This window comes from Dendronephthya gigantea, unplaced genomic scaffold (assembly GCF_004324835.1).
Source record: "Dendronephthya gigantea isolate DGI-Jeju-01 unplaced genomic scaffold, DenGig_1.0 000013F, whole genome shotgun sequence".
Taxonomy (NCBI): domain Eukaryota; kingdom Metazoa; phylum Cnidaria; class Anthozoa; order Malacalcyonacea; family Nephtheidae; genus Dendronephthya; species Dendronephthya gigantea.
The window spans coordinates 1,073,498-1,100,789 of record NW_021163023.1 but is presented as its reverse complement, the minus strand read 5'-3'; the positions used below and the strand labels follow the sequence as shown (position 1 = coordinate 1,100,789).

The 27,292-nt window shown below is 37.7% G+C and overlaps 2 protein-coding genes across 4 annotated transcripts; both read left to right on the top strand.

The window, feature by feature from the left end:
• Positions 1-90: 90 nt before the first annotated feature.
• Positions 91-5,777, top strand: LOC114519646 (protein Njmu-R1-like). 2 transcript variants are annotated; one of them, XM_028539810.1, is made up of 13 exons: positions 91-268; positions 579-665; positions 1,329-1,541; positions 1,807-1,881; positions 1,993-2,056; positions 2,501-2,557; positions 2,808-2,870; positions 2,974-3,038; positions 3,364-3,412; positions 3,627-3,732; positions 4,499-4,599; positions 4,709-4,779; positions 5,505-5,777. In XM_028539810.1, the coding sequence occupies exons 1-13, from the start codon at positions 99-101 to the stop codon at positions 5,674-5,676; spliced, it is 1,293 nt and encodes a 430-aa protein (XP_028395611.1). In that variant the 5' UTR covers positions 91-98; the 3' UTR covers positions 5,677-5,777. The 2 variants fall into 2 exon arrangements, with proteins under 2 accessions (XP_028395611.1, XP_028395610.1); XM_028539809.1 differs by having other exon boundaries at positions 1,993-2,065.
• A 4,956-nt stretch (positions 5,778-10,733) lies between these two features.
• Positions 10,734-27,236, top strand: LOC114519278 (spindle assembly checkpoint component MAD1-like). Of its 2 annotated transcripts, none has more exons than XM_028539384.1 (8): positions 10,734-11,126; positions 19,587-19,625; positions 20,814-20,997; positions 22,377-22,622; positions 23,409-23,681; positions 24,079-24,345; positions 24,546-24,651; positions 25,354-27,236. In XM_028539384.1, exons 1-8 carry the CDS (start codon positions 10,838-10,840, stop codon positions 26,026-26,028), a joined length of 2,079 nt encoding a protein of 692 aa, XP_028395185.1. In that variant the 5' UTR covers positions 10,734-10,837; the 3' UTR covers positions 26,029-27,236. The 2 variants fall into 2 exon arrangements, with proteins under 2 accessions (XP_028395185.1, XP_028395186.1); XM_028539385.1 differs by lacking the exon at positions 10,734-11,126 and adding an exon at positions 18,630-18,730.
• Positions 27,237-27,292: the final 56 nt, after the last annotated feature.

Sequence of the window (27,292 nt, the reverse complement as noted above, 5' to 3'; positions counted from 1 at the left end):
TTAAAAAGAGGAATTTATTAGTACGAACTACACAATTCCAAGGAAAATGACAAGGAATTTTAAAGTTTTCTGCAAGGAATTCTTCAAAACAAAACAATATGGCTGGACAAGAAGAGTCTTGTAAGCGCGAACCAAAGTCAAAGATTGAAAGTTCGGATAATGTGACCGTTGAAGATGACTTCTCTGACCCCCTTTTTGATGTAATGGACTCTGAAGAAAAAGACATGTTTGTAAAGGGATATTGTCTGTATAAACACATGACAAATAGGTCCGTTTATTTGCTTATTATTGTTATATGTAAATTGTATATAGACAGCCGTTGATTGCATGTAAGTGAACAGGGACAAATATTTAGAACTATCTTTGATTCAGCCAAAACCAGCTTTAATGTTTGAGTACCACCATCATTGTCATCAAGGAAACATGAACCAATCAAATGCGATACTTCTATCAGATTAACCAATCAGCTAGTGGTAATGGCCCTATACCAAATGCACCCCCAAGCAACCAATGGCTAGACCTTCTATGGTTAGATCCTAGAATGAAAATTAACTAATGGTTAGATCCTTTTCTTTCAGACCATTAACATCATCAACAGATGACACCAAAGAAAAGACTGTTATTAACTTATTGAAAGATGAATCAGCATCAAATAAAAATTTCAGGTAGGATTATGCAAGGACATAATCTAGGGCATAACAACCAACTTTGGCATGAGGTTTAGGCCAAAATCACGTCAAGGAGTGCATGTTTCAGCAAAGTGGATGAAGGTCTGAGGCGTTGTTTGCACTATGGCAGATTCCCATGGTCACAAATCAAAATGAACTGTGTCAAAGAGAGTTTTACCCTCAAAAGTGTGATAGCTTGATTGCTTAAACAGACAGAGAGATACGGTCCGTAAAACAACTTAAACTGATGTTTTGACCGTGTGAATCCAGAATAGTGTAAACAGGGTCTGAATCAGCCAGATGTCGACCTCCTTTTACACACAGAAAGGCGTACATTTCTTGGAAGTCTTTACATGGAAATGGACGCTGGGGATTATGATTGAGTTAGGTCATGGTTGAGAAGTAGCATCTAGCCTTTGGGAATTGTGATTGTGTACTATAGGATGAAGCACAGGTTCCATGTACAGTACCAGCTAGTGTTAATAGCACTAATGTAGGTCTCAAAGATGTACCAAGTCTCAATGCTGCCTGACTCTTTGACCAATAGTTCCCTATATGAGTTGATGAAACCAATCACTCAAGATGAAAACATTCTTGTACCCAGAGCCTAGCTACCGGTACCATACATTTGATTAAAAAACCCTTGGCTTTTTTATGTAGTTTGTCATTACTCAATACTGATCTTGAGGCAGAGCAGGAGGCCAGACTTCAAGATTTCCTCATCAAACGTTTAACACGGAGCTCAATATACAACAATACCTCAGGAAGTCTCGCTACATTAAGTCATGAGGATATCTCAGAAAAACCTGTCATGTGTTACTACAAGTTGATCAAGGGACCAAAATTTGACCTGGAAAACCAAAGTAATGTTGTGTAGGTGATATATTTTGAATATAGACCATGATTTTCAACAATATCAAGCTTTAGTCTGGTTTCCACTCAGGAAAATTATCCTCCTGACTGGATGGAATAGTATGATTCCTTTTGTGTAGAAAACAATTAGTTTTGGTTGACAAAACATGGAGGAAGCCAGCCTTTAGAGAGATGTTTTTAGTTGCTGAGATATGTTACTTTGGTATACCGGTAGTTAAGAGTTATCACATATGAATAAGTTATATCATAGATATATTTTCAATAGTGTGAACGAACACAGTACATGCTGTCTGGATTTTCTCGTTTGCTTTGTTGTGAGTGAAACAAGTAATCTATATTTATATCCTTTTTTAAATGTAAACATCATATTTGTGCTACGTCCTGTAGGAATTTTAAAGTAACTTCATTCCAAGTGATTATTGATATAAATGTTTTCCATAACTTCACATACATTTCAACAAGAATTGGAAAGATTTTGCAAAAGTTATGAAGCATCTTTGTCAAGTTTAGTCCAGGTGAGCAAGGTATATAGTTGGTTCATATTTCTTCCAACTTTAACTGAACATTGCGGCAACACATCCCACGTACCTAATTTACACCTCCCTGCCCTCCCACAAGCAACATTCTCCATAGCTTAGTGGTTAGAACACTGCTTAGTGGTTAGAACACTCCAGAATTGCCTGTAGGTTTGTTTCCAGCCAGAGGACGTAAGTTGCATTTTTCACATTGTTCCTGCTTAGGTCTCTAAATCATATGTTTCTGTCTTTGTTCTCCGGAAAGAGGTCCCATCAACATTTCATTTATGTTATGCAGAAAAAGAAAGTGCATATACACTTCATTCTACTCTGCATTCCAGTCAATTATATAATTATATTAATAATTATAATAAATAATTATAAATAATGCAGTATCATATATTTGATTTTATACGTATATGGCTATTCCAATTAATTTCATAGACAGAAGTCGACATCTCAAAAATATTTAAAGATTTAGTCAATTGGTATGATATTAATGTAAGTATCTGTTGAATTTTTTCATACTATTTATTAAAGCTGTGTTATATACATGCACTACTTGCTTTGACATGACCTGGACCACAAAATACAGGCCAACAGAAGAGGTGGCCTGGTCCAGGCCCGCACCTCACCTGGGGTACAATTTTTGTAATGTGAACAGGTTCTAGTGTAAATGTGGCTTTAGTTTTTGTGAAGCCATATAGGGAATAGGGTGGTAAATGTAATGCAAGTCTCATGAAATATTAAGGTTCTCTATGTATGTCGCTGTACCAAGTTATTTCAGCTGGAGTTGTCCGCTTTAATTAACACGGTAAGCACTATCGAAATGCTTTCCTTGGCTGGTCAGAGTGTTGAATAAAGTGAAAAAGGATGTTGTGGTCATCTAGTGCCTTGTAATTTTCATTATATCCCAGGGCTTACTTGGTCAAAAATTGTCTATTTTGAACTGCAATCAACAACAGAAGGAGGACATTGCCAGGTATTATACATGCAATAATATTACAAGCTGCAAAGTATATTCTAAGTGCTGTGAACAGTCATTACAACATGCAAGGCTTCACTCAAAATGTCATAATAATAATAATGAGCTTTATTTTAGAAGTGCGGTAGCGTAGCCAGCCTGACAATTTAGTCCTGCTATATTAATAATATTTTGGCCTGTTCATTGACTATGAAAATGAAGAATTTCTCTTTAAGAAATGAATAATTATAATAACCTGAAATTTAACCTACTCTATCTGGGTATATTATTTTGGTGCTTACACGCAATTTTTTTCTATTTTTTTTCCTTTATTACATTCCAGATTTGTTGATGTTTGTAGCTTATCAAATCTCTTAAGTTCTCCTGTCAAGGTAATCATCAGAATCTCATCTCATAATGACATATCAAACACAGAAAGCCTGGTGTTAGTGTTACACACAGTTTAATTGGCTCATTAGTTTTGGCAGAGCCAATCAACCTTTGTGTAACATCAAACAATTCCATGATCTTAAGATTTACTCCATCAGTCATTGTTGGAACTCACTTGTCTAGTTGCATTTAAATACATGGTGTTTTATTTTAAAGGAAAGCAATCACAAAATTTTAGAAAACTTAGAAAAGAAACCAAAAGAAGTTAACACTTTGACTTTTTCTGATTTGAGTTTTAAATTCAATTTTGCAAGTAAAGAAGGTTAGTTACATAAACTGTTCTTCTTAAGCTTTTCTTCCTAGAGGTCCAGTAAGGATAATCTCTTATTGATCCAGTGTTACTACAGGAGGAAACATAAACTAAACTAACTTTATTTATACTGCATAGCTTTATCAGTTCTAAACTGTTCTTCCTCGAGGATCATTGCTTATTGATCCAGTGTTACTACAGAAGGAAACTTAAACTAAACTATCTATATTTATACTAGATATCTCTATCAGTTCTAAACTGTTCTTCCTAGAGGTCCAGTAAGGATCATCTCTTATTGATCCAGTCTTACTACAGGAGGAAACCTAAACTAAACTAACTTTATTTATACTAGATATCTCTATCAGTTCTAAACTGTTCTTCCTAGAGGTCCAGTAAGGATCATCTCTTATTGATCCAATGTAACTACAGGAGGAAACATAAACTAAACTAACTTTGTTTATACTAGATATCTCTATCAGTTCTAAACTGTTCTTCCTAGAGGTCCAGTAAGGATCATCTCTTATTGATCCAGTCTTACTACAGGAGGAAACATAAACTAAACTAACTTTATTTATACTAGATATCTCTATCAGTTCTAAACTGTTCTTCCTAGAGGTTCAGTAAGGATCATCTCTTATTGATCCAGTGTTACTACAGAAGGAAACCTAAACTAAACTAACTTTATTTATACTGGATAGCTCTATCAGTTCTAAACTGTTCTTCCTAGAGTTGCAGTAGGGATAATTTCTTATTTATCTAAATACTTTTTTGTCCCAAGGTATATGTGAGGTTTGTAATGACTGGGCAAAAACGATGGTTGAGGGTGAACAAGACAATCCAGTCTTTTTAAGGCAAGTCATGGAGAATTATAAATTGAAGGTAAGAAATTAGCCTCTCGTAACCGTTCCGTCACTTCAGTGGATAGTACAACTTTATGCGTTTCTTGGAAATCTAAGGCATTTATAGAAATTATCTTTCAACTCCCAAGGTTATTCAAGACATGAATTCGCTGAAGAGATTGTTACGAGAAGCTGAGGCGGACCACTATGCTTTGTTCAGGTAAAAAGATTATTTATACGACTTTCTTCTATGCTACGTTCAGCTTTCAGGGTTTCCACGGTGCATGTCGGCTGGCCCTTCGACTTCGGTTAGTGCCCGAGGAAAGCAAAAAAATGTATAAAATTATCGTAGTCTTACAATTTTTTCTCAACCGATCCAACTCATCCAAGCACATATAAAGTGTTTTGAGTGAAACGTTGTGGGTTTGAGAGTCCGCAAAAGATTCTACAAGCCAAGGTTTTCCCCAAAAAAACGCAATTGGCAATTCAAACTGTTTGAATTAGGTCTCAACAAAGAAAGCTCTTTCGGCTACAGTTAACAATACAATGATGTTCTATTATTGAAGTTTTGCCAAAAAGTTTGGTAGTATTAGGCCTTAAGGACAAACATGAGTTTGTAGTTTGTTTCGGTTGAATACCCATTGGCATAGGACATAAAAAATGTACTTAAAATCACCGGCACAAATAAGCAGGCTTTAAAAAGAGTATTAATGGAGAATTATCTTTTTTAAAGATTTTCATTTAGCAATTAGGCTTGAAAGGTCAATTGCGTTTTTTTGGGACACCCTCACTGAGCTATATAAGTGGACACCCTGTATAATAATGCACGATGACTGCATATCTGGTACCTGGAGCGTCCGCAACGTGAACAACAAACGTATTTCCAGCTGACATTCAATAATAATTGGTAACTGGACGATCCCTTCTGCTCTTCTTGCTTTTTAGATCATACGTGTTTTTATCTAAGTGTGTTAGCAGCCGTATCGTGATGGAACACATCAGACAAGAAGCTGAGACGAGTATGACGAAAGAAATTTGCGATATCATTGAGGTCTTGGACGATTTTATTGCCGAGAAAGGTGGCTTTTCAGAAATATACTTGCAAAAGAAAAAGTAATTGCCTTGAGATTGTTTCAATATACCAAGGAGCAGCGTGGCAGCGTCTTCAAACAACTTAGCATCAAATGTGGTATAACAAAAGTTAGTAACTCTCCCGACGAAGGCCCTCAGGTCGAAACGTCGAGAAGTGTTTTGTCTGTTTAGGCAGTTGTTATACCACATTTGATGCTAAAGTGCCTTGAGATTAGCCTAAATTAGTCAAATATTAGAGACGGGAAACGCTAGATGCGCAAATTTCGTCGGCACAGTGAAGTCTCTCGCCCCCAGTTTCCGTTCAAACAAACAGATAAGCTGAAAAGAAATCTTATTCAGTTATTGAGACGAGAAATTCCGCTTTAGCTTAAATTTAGACAGATGATTATAAATACTGTTAAACACGGAACTAAGAGAGGAAAATGTGACAAAATGGTAGCACTACCTCGCGTGTCTAAATTTAATATATAACCATTTTAGGGCTGCTTTCCACTGCACGTACGTTCGTTCACGCACGTAAAAGTTTTAAAATCATTTGAATGATACTTCGATAAAATCTACGATTGAATAGATGCATAGGGTGGGATTCTGTTGAAGATTTGCGTGGGATGTTTTTTCTGCAAAAAAATTAATTATATAGCAACTTTAATAACTTTTACGTATGTGCATATGTTATTACGTATGTGCGTGCAAAAAACGTGACAGTGTCAGTGGTAAAAAGCCATCAAGGGCTGCTAAATTAACTTGCACTTAAGAAAACTAAAAAAAACAAGCCATGGTGACCATTCACAGCCGTCTAGTATTTGCTGGGGTTTTTTATGAATTCTTTTTATGAATTTTATGAATTCAACCACCATTTGTTACACTTGTATCGTTATAAATCAAAGTAAAGAGTAAATAAGTTATTTTTATATATTTTATAGTATTATCAATATTACATTCATCTTTTATATTGTTAGAGATTTAAATTGTGAAATAGTAAGCTATATCTAGTAAATATAAAGAACTATTCTGTTTATTATAAGATTTAATATTCAACTTTAAAAGATGTAGAAATAAATTTTTTTACATGTTTTTTAGTCCTATAGATGTGCATTTGACGTATGTATTTTTGTAATCCTCGATTCTTTAAAGGCATCTGATTGGTCCGTCAAACAATAACTATTATTTTCTAAACCAATCACTGAGCAGTATTCTTTTCTTGTCCAAAAAGTGAAAAACATGGCGCGAAGGTGAAGTCTGAATGCGGCATTGTACGTGTTGAGAAAGTTGTCCCTTTTGCTTCTTTGAACAAGAAATACGGCGTGAAATCTGGCAAAATGTATAGGTAAATATATGCTCTAGTATTATTTCATTTTGAATCGTTTGCAAGTAATTTTTATTGGTGTTTACAGTGAATCGATTGCAAGTTCACTTAAAAGTTAAACTTTAAATATGACATTTTGAGTACAATAAAGTCTACTCGCACAGCCTATGTGGGTGGGCTTGCCTTCAGTACACCAAATTATAGTACTAAAGTGTTTAGGTACACTGTCAACGGAACTTTATTTTAAAATAACCACTGTCATAGAGAAATCTGGTTATTTTTTTCCTTTTTCGCATCAGACATATGCCACATAATAAACGCCCACCAGTGTACAATTGTATTCCAAAAAAAGCATAATGGTTTATTTATAGCAAAATTCATTTTCGTATGAATAAAGAATATTTTAGAGCTTTCATATCTTGCGCTCATTCAACAAGAACTTCTCGTTTGGTGAAGTTCTGGATTTGAGTAGCCGGGTATATTAAAAATTTAAGTAATAGGCCTCGGTGACTCGAGATTTGTGTTCGTGTTTCTGGATAGTGACCCTGAACTTGATGTTTATTAATTAATTGTTTGAATTGGCCAATTTCGTCTGGGGAAACTGGATTTTTTTATTTCTGGATTTGAAAAGAAGCTAGCTGGGTGCCTTTGTGCTAGGCATGCGGGGAGACTATTTCTCATGATAAAATCAGAAGAGAATAAATTGTGTGAAGTGTCAAGTCAAGTAAAGTCAGCTTTTGGAAGAAATGGCCACGTTTCAAGAAGAAACTTTCCTTTAGCCAGAAGCGTCTGGATCGTGTTTGCTGATTTTTTAATTTTAACTCCGAACTCTGGAAGAAAACATTCGCGTTCTTCTCGATCGTGATAAGCAAGGCTTCCGGTTGTCATGAACGGTAATCGTCATTTTGACATCCGCGTGATCTCCCACGACCTAGGATTGATATTCGGGTCGAGATCAAAATATTGAACTACACCTTCACGGGAACTTCTACGTTCGATGATTCACATTGCCCAATAACACAATCACAGGCACACGCAGGCAACGTTTTTTTTTTATTGGAGAAATGTGCAATGAATATTCTTCGCTCTCATGCATCTACATGTCAAAACACTTGGGGAAAAGGGAAGATGGAAATTGCCAAGTACCTACAAGTGCCTTTCCCACTAATTCTTATTACTGTTATTAATTTTTGCTATAATTACATTAAAATCGACGATAGAAGTCAGTCAGATACGAATTTAGCCATGTGTAACTAACATTGTGGTATCCAACCAAACTCTGTTGGTCATGGCATTGTGGTTTCCAACCACAGTTTCTAATCAGACAATTTTGAATATCACATGATAATTATTCGGCATTCGTAATGACAACACAAGGCACTCCTTTAAACACCCCCGCAATGACAAAATATCGTTAAACTATCGTGTCGCGGGTCGTGGAACGTGTCGCGTTCACACGAATGGCTCACGAGAGATCACCTTGAGACGGGTCATTCACTTCCAAGTTCAAAACTTGAGACATGTGAAAGAGAAAATGATAGCGCGTGTAGAACACGTCTAAAACACAATCAGGCGGTGAGGTCGAGGCATCTCACGGATGAAGACTCTGAAAAAAGTTGTAAACAACATGAGATTGGAATTTTCAAACAGCAAAAACAGGTTTATAGCAGAAGCTGTTCAAAGCAGGTGATTCCGACAGGACAATGGAATGTCAAGGATTTGAACACCTAGGTGTATTGTGATATACCAAGTGATTCCGATTGTTCAATGACCTGTCAATCAATAAATAGATTTATTCGCGATCGTTTATGAACCGGTCTCCGAGAATGACCCAAGTCAGTTGGCGAAATAATTTGTAATTAGAATAGATTAGTTTCACTCTCACCGTCACCCCCCCCCCCTCCTCTCCCCCATTCATAGCCAAGAACATTTTTGGAAACGTTTAAACCTTATTTTGTGAAGAACAACCAGTAAATTATACATGAACATATCTTCTATCAGATTGGATATTGTCATATTGCACTTAAGTGTGGTAAATTCGACTTTGACCTAAGTTGCACTCCGCTGGCAACGTTCCTAGGTCTTAATGATCGTATGTTTCTACCTTCTCAAACCAAACTACAATTGACAGTTAATTTATTAAACTTTGGGGTTTTCGCTTGATTACTGTAGGACTTTTTCCGTCAGTATGACAGTTTTGAGTTTTGCGCGCAGCGCGCAATGTTTCCTGGTAACGACCTCTCAACGTCACGTCATGTGTTTCTTCATCACGAGATAATCGTATGAAGCACGTACAGTAGTTCTTGGCTTGGGTAAGGCAACCTCATGCGTCATGATGACCCTTGTCACCCTCCTGTTTTGAAGCAAGAATTTAAGATTTAAGATTTATTAAAATGAACACTTTTTTGTAACCTTAAACGGTTAAATTACAAAGGTTCAAAACAGGATAGGTATAATAAGATGTTACATATAGTAAAAATGGTAAAAATAGTAAGATATTTTACTATAAATTATTTACTTTTAAAATTACTTATTACTTACTATATTGTAAAAGAGATTCTTAAATAGGAAATGTTAAAAATTATCATAGCCGTTAAGCCTTGGAAGAAAAAGCACTTCGCGACGGTCAGGTGGGCGAGATGGCGAACTGGGTACGAGATTGGAATTGTTGAATTACTGATGTCCAAGAAATGCTGATTTTTAACGGCATTCTGAACGGCATTCTTGATAGCCAATCAAATTGCGTCTCTTTCCCGCGCGGTCGAAATCCTATAGACCTATACTACGAAAGGGCTTTGGGGTTTTCTCCGTGTCACGGAGTCAGCTCACCTTTATCTTTTTATCTTTATGAAAGAATCTTGGATATAAAAGTGATTAATGAATTCATTCGGCACATTTCATTTGACAGTCGCTTAGTAGCCGAGAGCAATGTCAAATATTATGAAAATGAAAACCGTAGACGTAGTATATTGCGTTCACCACTTGACATTCTAAACACCGGCGTAGGAAATCTTCCTCTTTGATCTCGCTTCCTGATCTCGTTCCTGATGTCCGATGAGGTCATCATTGCAAGGATAATGGACATGGCATGATTGTGAAATATTACAATTATAGATGGGTTTATTTTCGGCCTTCCCTCACAACGACGTCTTCATGATTTCCGTAAACGACTTATAAGGCTCTCTTGAAACGATCAACGTTTCTGCCGAAGAAAATCTTTACATAACCTCCGTTCCTCTATACTCGAACAGCTCTAGACTAAACGACATATTTGGCCATTGACAGTCAATCACAGGCCAACTATTCCGCATTCGAATGAATCCAACATCTCAATCTTGTGAATGCGCGCAAACAAGCCACTACAAAAACCTTTTTAACTCAATGGTGGCTGACTGCATATATATAGAGCCTCGCTCAGTGAAATAGCTTTAGTAAAGCTTTCGTAAGAGCATAACATACAGAATAAAATCAAAGGAGAGAAAAAGTGGGAAAAAATATCTAAAATATTGCATGGTTTTGTGCGGATAGCGACAGATTGCCGGCCACGAAGTTGTCTTTACTTGGTAAAATATTGAACACTTGGATATTTGGTTATCTGTCATTTCAAGACTATTTAAAAAGTGACAATCATATGATCTTGTTGAGTTTGTTACATAGTGAATTTCGGGGTTAAACACACGAGTTAAACGTTACGTTCGAACCGCCACGAACCTCGTGATTAATTTCCTCGCGCGACGGTCCACGACCGCCTGTTTGCTATCGCCTCTCAATAAATATATTCTCCCAGCAAACCATCAGAGCTATTACACTAATTCAACGTTCTCTCCACACGAACGACATCCGCTTATAAACCCCAAACCAAACACGGCTGTTCCTTAGCATGGCCAGCGACGAATATCGTGAAATCTTGGAAACCAAACGGCTCGAAATCGTGAAAAGCATCAACTGCGAGCGAAGTCTGCTCCTGAATCATTTGCGATCGAACCTGGTCTTTGATCGGGAGGATTGCGAGCTTATACATGCTGCTAAGACGAACGATGGCAGGGTGGGAAAGCTCATAGACACTCTACTACAGAAAGGCCGTGATGCCTACGAGTGTTTTATTGATGTGGTACAAATTGAAAACCCCGCACTCTATGAGCTGTTGACTGGAGAGAAAGCTAGTGGCAGTAAGTTAAAATCATTAATGTACCTTTCATTTGTTATGATGGGTGATATATGTGCCTTTAGCTCATGGTGCTTGAGTTCTATAAGATCTCGTACCGTTCTTTTGGGCAAAGACAAGGCATTTCATCCAGCAGCCTTTTAAATATACATTCCCCTTTGGTTTAACCGCATCAATGTACTTTGACTAATATTATAATCGTGAGCTTGGCTCGTGAATGAGTTGACGTAAAGTTACAATCTAGTATAAATGAGGACTTTTTAATCTGAGATATCTTGCATGAATGTCTACGTTTTGACCTCCTCATCTCAATTGACTCTGAGCCTTTATACATTACGGTGTTGAGGCCATAGTCTATGAGACAACGTTATATATATATATATAATTCATAGCTCATTATCACTGGAGTGTGATGTATTTTCATAACAAAGTTAAAAGTTCAAAGACTGTTTTATCAACGAGCAATTGGGGGTCAAACCATTCTGTAGATTTCTGTCAATGTTATTTTAACTGGCGCTCTCGCAAAGTACCAGCTTAACTCCCGAGTTCAATCAAAGTTCGACCACGTTAGTGCGAATTCACCTCTCAAACAAACGAACCGTTCTGCAGGAACACTATGTGTGACGAATTTCGCTTCAAAATGGCCCGCAGAGTCGCTCTGTCACGTAGAAATGTCAATAGAGATGTCGAGTCAGATTTCATAGGTGTTAGTTGTGAGTATCATGCGGTACAGTGTTGAAATCAGCGTTATATCTATCACTTTACGATGACAGCAGAATCAGCCTTTCATCCTATCCTTGTGTGCTAAAATACAAGAATTATACGCGTGCATATGAACTACAACTTGGTACGTGTTTCATGAAGTTTCCCCCGCCGTATGCGCACGTCTCGATAGTCGCGGCGCTGTTAATGATAATTTGATTTCTGGCACAATTACCAGCGAAGTTCTCTGGCAATAGGCCGAAGCAATATTTGCACAGTCTATTCTTCTTTTCAAAGAGGTTCGTATCGCGAAAATTTAAGGTTAATCATAGGAATTTCCAGATGAAATTTGTTCGTGGCCAAAATTTTGCAATCCGAAGTTAGGCTTGGCCACTTTTGGGCTTACAACACTTCACCCCATGTAATGCGATTACCAAATAATAAAATGCCCCCTGTGCTTAGTTTATCGTCGTTAATCGCCCATATTCACGAATTCTAAACAGGCTTTTAATGCTTCATGTAGTTCAATTGCTGCGAATAAATGTTTAGCAGTATGAAAATTTTCCCGAATATGAAACAAATCGTAAGAGGAAAATTATTATAGCTGGGGTTCGCCACTATGTTACAACAGTTCTAGTGGTCGAAAGACAAGAGAGACTGACAAAGAATCGTTTTAAGTTGGGAAAATTAAAGCGATACATTTCATGGAAATTCATATAAGTATAATATAGCCTAATTTGGAAATTCTGAGAATTCCAAAAGACAAGGAAGAAGTTTAGAAAAATTACCAAAAGTTGTCAAATGTTTTTATACAAGTTCGTTAAAAATATTTATACAAATTAGGTCTAAACAAATCACAGATAAAGTTACACAACACAGAAAAATTAATCGATGAGACCATCTTCTGTTGTTAGGCATCTATACCGTTTTAAAGAAGCTAGCGAGAATTTTTTATCATTATAAGCTTTAAAAAATCGGTTAAAAAAAGTTAGTTTCCCAACATTGTCCAGTCGATGCTATGTATTTGTCTTATTTGGGGAGCGAATCATAGCCCTGATGATGATTTTAAAAAACATCTTATTTTAAAACCATTGATTTAATGAGCCTGAAATCTTTTTAAATCGTCGATGAAATCGGAAATTTCTAAACATGTCAAATACTCACTAGCCTTGTGGTCTGATTGATGTTTTCAATTATATGATTGATATTTTCAATATGAGTAAGTCGCGCACATATTCTAACTTTTCATCTTCTAAACTTTTCATCATCTGCAGTTAATCCAATGTGTTAGTTATTGGGGCATTCAAGGTTAACTGAGTCATCGCAACTCGTTTTAACGAGGAAATTGCACGCGACGAACTTTTAACGGATGTCGATAAAGTGATCTCTGTCTATTCAAAATGATCTCTGTCCTGTCTCGCAAAATATTTGCACGCGGTGTTTTTTTGGTACGATTGTATATCAATGAACTTTGAAAGCGCCACGACGCTAAATCTATTGAGATACGATAAACCCGTAGAAAAATTACCTCATAACTGCGATACATGTATATAATTTAAGTGATTTGTTTCACACAAGGATTGTCATCTATGAGATTAAAGTATTAACGACGTGAAATATGAGAAAAAGCGCGTAACAAGTGGACATTAAACACGCCCGTAAAAATATTAAAAAACAAATCTCATTGATATTAGGTCTCGCGCGGGAGTTCTGACGCATTTGCCGTCTACATTCATATTTACCGACTCGAGTGCAAAATGTACTAAGATACATGCAGGATCCTTTGAGAAAAGAGTTTCATGACGTAAATCACCCATCAATTTTCAACCACAACAACCCGTCAGCACAGATTTTCTCGTTTCCAATTCTTCAAAGACTCCACGGGTAGTCGTTTCTCTGCGGTAGTTCGTACAACCGAAATTATACCACAATATTTCTTATGTTCATTTCAAGTGTTTTTTCCTAATATTGTGATAGCTGCTCTATCCCGACGAACTCTTGTGTTACACCTAGGCATCAATATAATTTCGTTTTCTGTTCTGAACTTCCTCTTATGCATGGGCTTGAGCTGCCAGCCAGCCAGCCATTACTGTATTCCTCGCTGTAGTCTGTATGACCAACCAGCGAATTCTCTAAAACAACTGGACAGATAACTCTAGGGGGCGGAATTAAAGCCAATGGTTTCATTTTGAGCAGAAATACGAATAAACTGAACCTTTTGCTTTATGCGAAGCTAAAGCTATTTATTTGGAGAAATTTGATGTGGAAGTTTTTCGACTTCAGCCTAATTACAAACTTCGTATAAGAAGGTAATTACTTAGAATTTTTCTGGGTTTTGGCCGAGCGGCAATTTTTATAGCTATTTTTAAAATATACATCCTTTTGTTAATGTCTCGAAATTTCCACGCCTATTAAAAAATCTCCGAAGCTTCCGAATGTGATTTACAACCCGACTTTTGGGGTCAAGTATATCAGCTTAAAACGCAGCCCAAATTATTTTGCCTTTAGGCAAAAATGGGTATGTTTATCGTGCAGGGGCCGGTTGGTTGTACGAAAGCTGGATCAGCGCTATCCCCCGGATAGTGTTTTTTTCAATCGCTCTAAAAATGCTTGAAAAGCAATAAAATTTCAGTTTTGAAAGCAAAAATTATTAAGGAGGACCCTCAATTTAGGAACACTAAGATTTAAACAAAGTTATACCCAACAACGGACGATGTTACAGCGATTGAGAGAACCACTATCCGGTGGATAGCGTTATCCGGCTTTCATACAGCCGGGCCCACGTGTATAGCAGAAACCACTGGTCGACACACCTCCTGTGTTTCGACAGCTCGTTAACCCCTCCTCAATTCTCGTCTAACGAGGAAACACCAGCATTTGCGTGCCTCCGCCTATGTCTGCCCCCAACACACTATCATTTTTCCTCAATGTCACAAGAATATCGACTCAGGACGTTCCACGAGAGAGAGGGAAGGTATGACCATCAAAACAACATTAATACTAATTTTCATTGGAATTGAGATCTACATTCGACACTAGACATACATATCTTTGGTTTGTGTTTGACAGGTTTATTTGAATGTGTATTTTTCTTTTACATAAGCATAGTCATTTTGTTTATACAAATGTACAAATACTTAATCTTTATGACAACATTTCTTGAACGATTCGAAACTCCCATGCAGTAATTACTCCTAATCTTCGTTTCTTTTTCTTTGCATTATTCTAAATCTCCACCCATATTTAAAAATGACGCGGAAGCCTTAAAAAATTTCAAAACTCTTCCCATCAAGGCTTATAATAACAAAAGCCTAGACAACAAAAAATGCTTTCTCTACTTTTTGACGCGAGGTCCTTCGCCAGGTATTTGAATAACCAGTATTCGATGTTGCCACCACGATAGCTAATTTCACGCACGTAACGTATATTTCCAAATTCCCACCTATTATAAACAGTCACATCCAATGTGCACACGTTAACCTTTTCGAGACAACATGATTTGTTTTCATGCCAAAACGGTTTCAAACACCGTCAATTTACAATAGAAGTTGAAGCTAATTTAACATATATATTAACATAACATTAACATAACATAGAGAGATTTAGCATGAGGACGTGAACGTCAAAGACGACGCGAAAATGGCGAATAAATGGCGTGATGCACCCGCATATGGACATGCCACGCCATTTATTCGCCATTTTCACGTCGTATTTGACGTTCACGTCCTCATGCTAAATCTCCCTATTAACTATATTTCTCCTTGGATCGTGTGGACAGGGCTAAACAATAAAATAGACAAAAACGATTTTGAAAACACTCGAAAACGACGCTCGTGTGCACATAGCCTAGGACTAGGTAACAACGAAGTGGTCGCGTTTTTGCTAGGCAACGTTATCAGGCAACACCACATCGCGATTATCCGTCGATGGAGTTATCAGTTATGACCTAAGGGTTAAGTAGAATTACCGTCAAAAATCCGCCGCCTTATTCATAAGTTTTACTAAGACTAAGTCCTGAGCAGTACATACCAGAGCTATGTTATAATATGATATGATTACGGGCCGCGTCTTCGAATTTCCCAATCTCTTTAAATTGAACAACGCCAAGTGACCACAATGTTTTTAAAAAACGTTTGAGGACAGGTTACATACAGCGTCGTGAATATAGATTTTGCTCAAAGTGTATGCATGCTAAAAGCAATTTGTACGCAACAGCCTACTACTTCAGCCTAGTTTCCACTCAGAAAAAATATCCTTTGGATCGAACGGACAGGAAAATTTCCTTTGTCGGTGAGTTCTCAGGCGGCGTTTATACAAAGGAAACTTTCCTGTCCTGTCCGATCCAAAGGAGAATTTTCCTAAGTGGAAACTAGCCTGTAAAATGATCCAAATTCTCATAGCCATGAAACTATACCTCAAATTGATTCAGAAATCAGAAGTATATCGCGAAACAAAGTCATTGTGGTAAATTCTGATAATGCTATTCTAAGACATCAGTATATAGCGGCTTAAAATGTAAACAAAGTGTTTGTTTACATTAAAGACTAAAAAGTTACAAAACCTTTAAAACATAACCTATTAGCGCCTCACTCGGCGACAAGAACATGCTTAAATGAGGATATACTGCGAAATTATAGACCTTCAGCAGAGCACTAATATGCCGAACGCATTATAACAACAATAGGTATAAAGCCTCTTTTACATGGAGCGAGTTATCCCGGCTAGGCGAGGTAAAAAGCGTATCACATCAAAGGCTTAACCAGATTAGTCTTTCATTATATGCAGCTTTCACCTCGCCTAGCCGGGATAACTCGCTCCATGTAAACAGGGCCTAAGTCGTGAATGGCATGAACAAGTTATTTTCACAAATGAGAAGTAGTCTGGATATAAATTTATCCTTATTTATGTATTAAAATCGGTCATTGTTAGCATAAGGCTCGCGATATCACAACTACTGTGACCACCTACGCTCGCATTTTCGCCGATTTCCCCCCTCCCCCTTTTCAATGTTGATCCCTAATTTTAAATATATTAATTGTTGTAATGTCGCAATAACGAAAGTGCATTAGAATTCAACATTGAATGAAGGGGGGGGGGGAAGGGGAGAACACATTTTTAGAGAAAAAAAATGCAATCGTTTTGGGCAAGATTGTACGTTCACACAAGCCTGAACGAACGAATTTGGGACCGTGCTGGAATTTGTCCTGTTTTCTTGTGCGAACAGGAAGAACCGTACAAATTTTCATCCATTTTTACCGTGTGAACACGTACAACCGAACGAATTTAGGCACGGATCCAAATTCGTCCGGTTCTGTTTGAACGTAAACCCAGCCACCTTAACATGTTCGCGACAATTCTTGGTTTGCATGTGACGTCATAATCAGTCATTCGGCGCCATCTTGGTTGATTCTACAAAGTTTACTTTTGCTTTTCAAGAGACCAAACTGCGTTGATTTACTTTTCCTTGTTTATTTTGTAACTTCTTATCATCTCTTGTCGTATTATTGAGCGGGTTTTAAAATACAGCGACGATGGAAAATTATTTGTGCACGTGTTTTGAAAAATCAACCTAAGATGGCGGCAGCAATTGGAAACCGCCTATTACGACTAAATGGAAACTGGGCATAACGAGCATCTTAACCGGCTGAGCCGGTTTTCCACTAAATTTTGCGCGCGAATAGCAATTTTTCCTTTTCTTTCTTGAAGTTCAAAGACAATGAAAAATTCCACTCCGCGCGCAAAATTCCGCGTAGTGGAAGATACCCTAATTAATGCGTGCATGCGCAATAGCGATTTCTGCAAAGCGACTGAACTCGTAGTATTTCGTAACTGGAGTGATCGGTTCAATGGTTGCCAAGAGCTGTCTGGTGAGGCGAAAGTAAGTGTTTTGACACGAATTTGCATAACCAGGTTCACGTGGTGTTTCTAATTGTTCGACAAGCGTTGGCGTTAAGTGATTTATTAATTAGTTTCGAAACGGAAGTTTGACTTTTGACACATCATACTTCAAATATTAAACGACCAGCCTGCTGTTCTATTTACTGTTTGCAAAACTTGAATTTTTTGCACTCCCAAAGCAAGCAACAAGAACGAGATCGTCTGATTTGTTCTAAACTAAAAACTACAGACAGTCGTACGTGCGACCGTTTTCAGCCACGACTCCGCGTCGCTCTCGAAAATATCGTTGCTACGAATGGCGGCAACCTAACCTTGGGATTCTCTGCACACAATCTAAGTATTGCACTCCTGTAAAAATCGATTTTGTTATCTTGTCTTCGAGACATACCAAAAAATACGCTCATCCCAATTTTCTGCCCGATTTCATCGAAAGAATTCGCCCTAGGATAGGGTAGTTAAGCCCTTTGTAAATAGCCTTGCATTTTGTAAGAGCTTATAAGTCAATCATCACTTTATTGCTTGATTATTATGGTAAACATAAATGCTATATTATGTAGTATAATGGACTTGTTTTATGAAAATTCACCGGCTGTATTTCAGCTATATGTATAGTATTTAAAAAATAGTAGTTGTTAATACTTTCTTTGATTGGAAATTTCATGAAACGTGGCCTAAAACGGTGCACCTAGAAATACTTGTAATCGTGATCTGAGAAACGCCCATGCTGCTATGCAAAGGAACTGCTGGGCGTTTGGGATAGTATCAAACAAATGCCCTTTCTTTAGTTGTGTGCCAATTGATCTCTAAGGATTGTCATCAATGTTTGTCGAAGCAATCTTCCGGTTTCGATCCGGATGTGAGCTGAAGCTCTCAGATTCTGTGTTTTCTCTAAGGGGGGCGGTGATGTATGACTGATACGAGATGGTGCTAATTGGTAGACGTGGTGTTCTTAGTGCTCCAAGTGAACGCTATTCTGGTATAAATGTGGAAGATCAATTCCTAGTTAAGGTATATTGTATATAGAAAAGATTGGGTTTTTAAGATCTGGTGTTTATCCGTTTGTTCTGCAGTAATCCTGCTCCGAGTTCAGTCTCGAGAGTGAAGCAAGTCTGAATTGTTACTCTAAGGTTACACTGAGGTAACAAAGAGTGACTGCACATATATATATGTATGTATATATATCTAATAATATATCACCATGTATATAAATGTACACGTTCTTCATATGATGTAAGATTTTCCAATGTACTCTTTTGATGGATCAGATCTTTAGGTCTTGTCTGCGATTGTGACGAGATTGTGATTGTCTCACATAAATATTCTATAGCGACCATTGAAATCTAATTTGTGTGCTGCGTCGGTGGTTCATTAGAAAGTTCACGAGCAATTTATTACACCTAGAGATACGGGTTAAAAATTTTTGTCTAGTATTACAATTATATGCCTGTGGATGTGTTTCGTTGTTCTTTAAATCACCCTTTTTTTCTGGTAAATTTTTGATAACCTGAATCACGAACGACTGTCAATGTGCGCTGCGTTATTTCTCGTCGGAATATTATGTAATCAAGATGTTATTCACATCACCATATTCCCATTGATACAAGCTTCAAAACGCGTGGATTAAACCTTTTTAGTTTCGTTTCTATATGTGCTGTTTCGAAAGGAAATACATCTGTGACTTTTTGGCAATTGGGTTATGAAAGCTAGCATAAGGTTAATATCTTGCGCATGCACCATCGCTGTTTACTACTCACGTTCATGTACCCATTTCCCCCTTGTAAAGCCAGGAGTACGAGGAAAAGTTCTTGTACGCGCTTCCTCAGAAGAGCAAACCTGATCCGATTTTTTTATTTTTCATTTTCAGAGCCGAGGATGCCCGATTTGGCGTTTCTGGATCTGCAACGTAAGTGAACATCTTTGCGAATTTTTGCATAATTATATATGTATATCACGTCCTTAAAGCCTTATTCCTCGCGTAATTAGTTTATTTTATTCAAGTTAAAATAACAGTTATTACAAATTATGATGTCCCTCGGTTAAACAAGTCTTCAAGTCCTCAGTTAAACAACCCAAAAAGATGCGATTCGAGATGCTATCTCGCTTACCAAAGGCACTCTATCGTATATACCATTACTTACTAGACTAACCTGGTATGCAACTCACTTTAATTCAATTCAATATCTATGTAATTGGTGGTGATCTACTTTCATCTGATATAATATTCCTGGAATAGTATACTACTCCTGGAATTACTACGAAAGGGAAAGTCTGGAAGTCTAATTTGCTTATCCCTTTGAAAAATTAATATTGTGAAATATTTCAAATGAGTGCATTTTGTGAAATATTTCAAATGAGTGCTTTTTTGGAAATATTTCAAATGAATTCATTTTGTGAAACATTTAAAACAAGTGCTTTATTTCGAAGCAATTTTAAACAAACTATTGCGATAATTTTTTCAACGTGGAAAAGATTACCAAGGGTCTAAAATTAGACAAAACATTTTTTAAATTTATCCGCCCAAATTCTTCCGGACTATTTACAAGGAAGTTGAAAATGAGTTGAGACAGATTATGGTAAATCCTCTCAGGTTTTGTACTTTCGTACGAAACAATATCTTGAACGTTCATTATTTCCGTGAGCAGTGTTTCGGGTTAATGTTGTTCATCTATTCACCACCATGGAACTGGCACAGAAAAATATTGGGGAAATTTTAAAAGGTTGATAAAGCAAAGTTAGCTTTTGTATATACGTCTTATTTCCGTTTCGGTGGATCGCGGTTGTTGAGCTTCGGTAAAATAAATTTTTTGAAACGACCAAGCTATTTACAGAAAATGGTGTCTGATCAATGAGAGATGATTTTTCTGGACTTCTAGGAAGAACAGTTTAGAACTGATAGAACTATCCAGTATAAATAAAGTTAGCTTAGTTTAGGTGTCCTTCTGTAGTAACATTGGATCAATAACAAATGATCCTTACTGGACCTCTCCTGTACCTCTAGGAAGAAAGCTGATAGTGATGGTAAAAATAAATAATATTCTGTTTTACCGTGAAAAATCTTGTTTACTAAAGCTCATTGTTGCCTTTTCTTTAGCTGGGAACTACTCTCAGCTGCAGCCTCTCGTAGAGTATCAACAAAGAATGCTTCAAGATCTGACCGACAGCGCAAAGAGATACAGAGAAGTGTTGAAGGCGAACGAATCTCTCGAAAAAAAACTGGAAAATGCTACTAAGGACTTAGAATTTGAGAAAGCCAAGCGAAAACACTGTGAAAACAGGTAAGTGTATGTTTTGCATACAGCGTTTATAGCCTTTTTAATGATAATAATATTACATATATAAGGGGAAAGCACCCGTCACATATCGTGATTTTCGGGAAAGTCCTGACTAACATTTTGAAGTCATCCCACTGATTATATAACTACTGGTTGTCGGACAATCTTCTAAAGACATTCTTACAGATAACCGAGGTGAAACTAAACTAGACCATTCCAAAAGGCTGATTTTCATTCCTGACAGAAATTGGATATATTAAAGTGTCCCAAACTGCTCTTTCAACAGTAGTCTTTGTTTCATTTGCAACTTCCTGTCTAGATTTGAAACTTCATCTATAATTAGAATTGTCTATTGGAAAAGTATGCACCTAATTAATAATAGACTTAAATTGTCTATTGTCAAAACATGCAGGATTTCCCCTTGAAGACCCAGCAGTTGCTCTCGATTTTTCTTTGTTCTCTTTCCCAAAACAACACTCCTCTATTAAACTAAATGTGAAACTAGGAAAATACTCCTTCGGCTGATATATGAGAACAGAATTTCCAGAATTTCAGAACTTTCAAATTTGTGAATGCCCTTTCCGGCTGTATTCACCATGCAGTAACAACACACAACTGATGACTGTTTAGTGAATTATCCATATGTTAACATTGTTTGTGTTAAATTGAGAAAGTTGATGAAATAAAAATAAAATTAAAATAAAATAAGCATCGTTTATTAAAGGGGCTGTTGTTACACTATGCAACTTTTCTTGCAACTTGCAATGCAATTATAATTCTAAGGGATGTTAATTTGTAGATATAAAACAAAACATAATCCGAAGATTAACATCTTGAAACCCAAAATATAGGTTAAAACAAGACAAGGAATTAATTCGTGATATTTCGATTTTATTGCAAAATCATCATCAGGCTAACTGAACCTTTTGTATTCCCTGAAATTGTCGGCTGGTATTGGTTTTAAATTGGCCAATTTAACTGGTAAAATAATTCAAGTATTTTAATAATAATCAAATCAAATCATAAATAGTGTTCAAAATGCTTACAAAACGTTATCGATCATAAGAAATGTTCGTATTTGTTAACTTTGGATGCTTCAAGTACCAGTAGAATTGTGGTGCAAATTGCAGGAAAGAAAGTTGCATAGTGTAAAGCTCACTTCAATTCACTTCTGACGTATGAAATGTAGTTGGTTGTTGATAAAGCAGTACTCCATTGGCTTCAGTGGATTTGCTGCTCGTATACATTACAAGACAACAGACTATAAAACATCCATCAGAGGTGAATTGGATCCAACAAAATTGGATCGTGTGAACAGACCTTAACACCGTCTTAAGAGAATCATCAACTGATTCGATTTTTTTTTCTATCATGCATTTCAGGTTAACACAGGAGAAGAAAATCGACGAATCTTTGATAAAGAATGAGATGTTACTGTTTCACGAGTACGATGAGATGGAGAGAGGAATCGCGGACAGAGATGTTTACATCATCGTCCTTCAAATGAAGCTGTTATCGGAGAAAGAAGAAGTGGAAAATCTCAAGACAAAGGTTGAAGAACTTGAACATAAGAATGAGAAGATGGAAAGAGAATTGAAACGAGTATCGCAGAGTTATAACCAAGAAAGGTGGGTGATAAATGATGATGGTTGGTGGTTGGTGTGCACACTAATAGTCTATACTATTTTCTAAAGTTCTAAAGTTTTCTAAAGTTGGTGATGGATGTTGAGGATGTGCATGGTGAACTAGTGATAATGTGGTGGTGGTGAGGAAGCTCATGGTGAACTAGTGATAATGTGGTGGTGATCAGAATGTGCATGGTGAACTAGTGATAATGTGGTGGTGATCAGAATGTGCATGGTGAACTAGTGATAATGTGGTGGTGGTGAGGATGTGCATGGTGAACTAGTGATAATGTGGTGGTGATGAGGATGTGCATGGTGAACTAGTGATAATGTGGTGGTGATGAGGATGTGCATGGTGAACTAGTGATAATGTGGTGGTGGTGAGGAAGCTCATGGTGAACTAGTGATAATGTGGTGGTGATGAGGAAGCTCGTGGTCAACTAGTGATAATGTGGTGGTGGTGAGGATGTGCATGGTGAACTAGTGATAATGTGGTGGTGATGAGGAAGCTCATGGTCAACTAGTGATAATGTGGTAGTGGTGAGGATGTGCATGGTGAACTAGTGATAATGTGATGGTGATGAGGAAGCTCATGGTGAACTAGTGATAATGTGGTGGTGGTGAGGATGTGCATGGTGAACTAGTGATAATGTGGTGGTGGTGAGGATGTGGATGGTGAACTAGTGATAATGTGGTGGTTGTGAGGATGCTGATGGATACTGATGGATACTGATGGATGCTGATGATCACGAGGAGGAAGATCTCTCATAATTTTATCCCAATTTTCAGGTGTCAGTCTATCAAGTTGACCGAATGTATCCGAATACAAGGTGACGAGATACAGAAGATCGACGATCTTCGCAAACAGCTTCGCGAGTGTAAATTCAAGAACATGATGATGACGGAAGAACGAGATGCGAAGGTCCAGGAGCTGATGGAACTCAAGAAATGGGCTGAGGCGCTCAAGACACGTTTTGATGTCGTCGAAAAAGAGAAACAAAACTCGATTGAGAAAACAGAAGTTGTCTCGAATAACTGTGTCTTTCTGCAAGAGACTGTGAGGTTGGTTTGCCCATTCAGTTTTTACGGTTTAACTTTCTCCGACATTTTTTTGTTGTCGAGCTATGTTAAAGCAGGGATATCGAAGAAAGTAAATACGTACAAATAACGATTTCTTGAGACATTCTCTGGTTGAAAATATTATTACAAGCTCACTACCAATTCTGATAATAATTCTAAACATCTACCCGAACAATATCGCTTTGTGTTGAAGAAAAAGTACCATTTTTTAATCCATAGTGCTAAAACTAGGCAGAACTGTCAACACTTAGTTATCCGTCTGTCTTATAGACGTGACTATAGACAATCGTGGGTGGTGTATAGTTTTTAATCGCAAACCATATTCGTCAAATATCATCAAAACATCGCTGAAATTTTTGCTTTTCGACTTTCTCGACAGAGCATTAAACCAGAAAGTGTCTTCGTCAAGTCTCGAACTCGAGGAGATGCGAAAACGCAACGAACTGCTCATGAAGGATTGCGAGCTTTTCAAAACTCAGCGGAACCACGCTTTGGAAGCGAGACGGGAAGCTGTGAACAGCAGGGATAAAGTGATCTCGGAGAAGGAGTCCATACAATCCCAGTATAATGATCTTTTGGCAAAACGCGAACAGATGAACAACGAACGACAGGATCTGATCCAGAGCTATGACTCTATTCACGGCAGGTAACCCAAACTATACACTTTCAATTTTGACGCATGCGTGCTGAAGTGCCCTTCTTTATGATCCAGGTGGTCTGAAAGGGGGGAAAGAACTGGGACTAGTTGTAAATTTCCTCCGGTACTACCCGCATACCCGCAGGTTTTTATCAACCCTGCCTGCCTGCATGATCGCGTTGCTCATCTTTCATTATCATCCTGACCAGGTACGAAAACACTTCAAAAGAATTGACTCGAGTCAAAACCACGTTGAACGAGAAAGAGTTAGAAGTTGAGGATTTGCAAAGACAACTGCGGGAAGCCATGGATAAGGTATGGGTATGGTAATTAAAATTTTGGGACCCTTCACTCGATGTAAGATCATTTTTCTAAAGGGTTAGCTATATAGGTGGCTTAATTTCGAGTGAAAATCATACACATCTCAAATGCAAGCCAGAAGCAGCTGAGAGAAATTTGTCAACTAGAACCCCTACTACGTTCTTAAGGCCCGATTATCTTCTTTTAATCGATGCAAACGAGTGGATTAGTTACGGATGTAGTAAGAGCTCTTATTAATCAGAACATTCGTAAATATATCACTCATTCACATCTGGCAAAAGAAGAAAATCGCAAGTGTAAACGGGCCTTTACGATACGTTGGTCCGGGGTAGTTTCGATCTTTCTGATTCACCGACAATAGCTATCGCCGACACGCCGACTGTCGGTGCAATATGAAGCTAAATTCAACCAGAACCAATCGCCTGGCCTTGCTTTCGATCGGAACTGTTATTAACAAACTCATTCTAGCAGTAAATAAAGGTGTCAGCCATTACGGAGTATTTAAGAGCTAATATTCCTGGGCGTAAAATTACCGGGCTAAAATACCTAGGCTAAAACTCCCGGGCTTAAATTCCCAGGTTAAACTGCATTTTTCCGAGAGTCAGAAAGAACACATTGTGGTATAGGCCACCAATACAGCAAGGTGCAAGCCAAGATCTTACTAAGTATTAAAAAGTTTTTGAATTTAATTTGAAGAACCATCGGAACAGTGTTCTGTTGGATACCATCCCCGGCCTTGCGCCGGGATCTTCCGACGAGGATGACGAAGATGACGACGATGATGACGATGATGATGACGACGATAATGATAATAATAATAATGGCCCATCTGGTGTCGCTGAACAGCTAGACGAGAAGAGAGACGACGACGAGAAATCCGCAGATTTTAAACGTCCTTGGCGTGAGAGACGCATGAAATCTTTACTGAGCAGTATAAAATGTCGTATTTCGGGCGACCGACCCGACGAGGACTCTCGGCCCGAACACATGAGCCTGATCAGGGGCAACGTGACCCTGGATGTTTTGCAGAGTCTTTTGCCCAACCTGGGGAAACGCCCGTGTTCAAGCGTGCCTCTTCACACGCCCAGGATTTCACGCACCTTACAGCGTCAGAAGTGCCTGAGGCAGAAGAAGTCGGAATACGTCGTCGATAAGAAACGGGCGCAAACCGCCCCCTGCGCGATGGATAACGTACCAGAATATTTCTTATTCGATGATGTTACTCCAGATGTTGTGAGGTCATCGTCGTCGACGCCCGATCTAATCACGTACCCCGACGACGTAAACGAAGTTCCGATATATTTCCGAAGTCGTTCGAGAAACATGACAAAACATGTGAAAAATTACCGAAGAACAAATTCGTCACATTGAAATACGTACAAACCGACATTTGTCCGAGAGACTACCGAGAGTTTTCCGACTGTTCTTGCGATATTCATCCGATCACGAGTGATTTTCGACCATATATATTTTTCAGGTTTAGGCTATCCATTTTCGTTGGCAGATTTTTCCTTTGCAAATTTTGTGTTTACAAATTCACATCTGTCTATATCTCAGACTCTTGGAGTCATCCGATTACCGCTTTTAAACGGAAAAAATATAATCATTCCATGCAGGGATTGCTTTGAAGAAAAAACTAAACTTTGAGGACTATATTATGCATTTTACATTCCACATCACTGTTCATTGATTTCATTTTTATTCCAAGAAAGAGCAGTTCAAAGTTCTTTCTTGTAAATTGATTGATTTGACTTCCTGCAGTGAAAAATGTGATTTGAATCATTATGTTCATTCACTGAGTAATTTGCATCTCATTTTGCTGCTATGCCTATGATTTCGGAGTATCATTGAAAGAAAAAAACTGCTTTTGTTCTCTATTGAAAATCGAGATCATTTATCCGACAATATGATGCATAAGAGTCTCAACTTCTGTTCAATATTTTCGAAGCACCCAGGAGAAAATCTTATCGATGTTCCTGACGTATGTCGCGTGGGAAGGGAGCACCTCAATAAGTAGCAATTAATCTCTCGCTGTATTACATAGTGAATTGCGTCAAACGACACGATCCTAACAATGCATAATATTTATATCTTGGTATAAGCTCTCAGACTCAGTGTTGTCTTTTGTCAAAGACAAAACCAGTCGATTCCGCGTTCTAGTTCCCGCGTCCAAGAAACTAACACAGATAACATCTCGGTAATGTTATTTTTATATTCATATGTAATTCGTAATCTTTCTAAATTGCATATACGAACCGCCCACAATATATAATAATATCCTCAATATAATTCTCTGTAAATATAAGTATTGAGTAAAGCAGTCCGCCATTATGGACATAGACCATTATGTAGCTACTATATCGCTATATCCTGTTCTTTGTCTCTACTAAAAAGAGGAACCGAGACACCGAACCAATACGTCAAACCTCAATGTGATGCTTGACTATCAATATTGTCTGATTATTGGCTGCTGTATTCAGTCTATGCTGTAGAAAGCTGTTTAAAATGCTCTTTCAGATAGTTTCCATAACCTATTCCAAGTAGGGTATTTTTAACAAGGTTATATAAGAAAATGCAAATGTTTGTATATTTCTTTTTGTATCTATGTTACCAATTCTTTCAACGAAAACCTTTC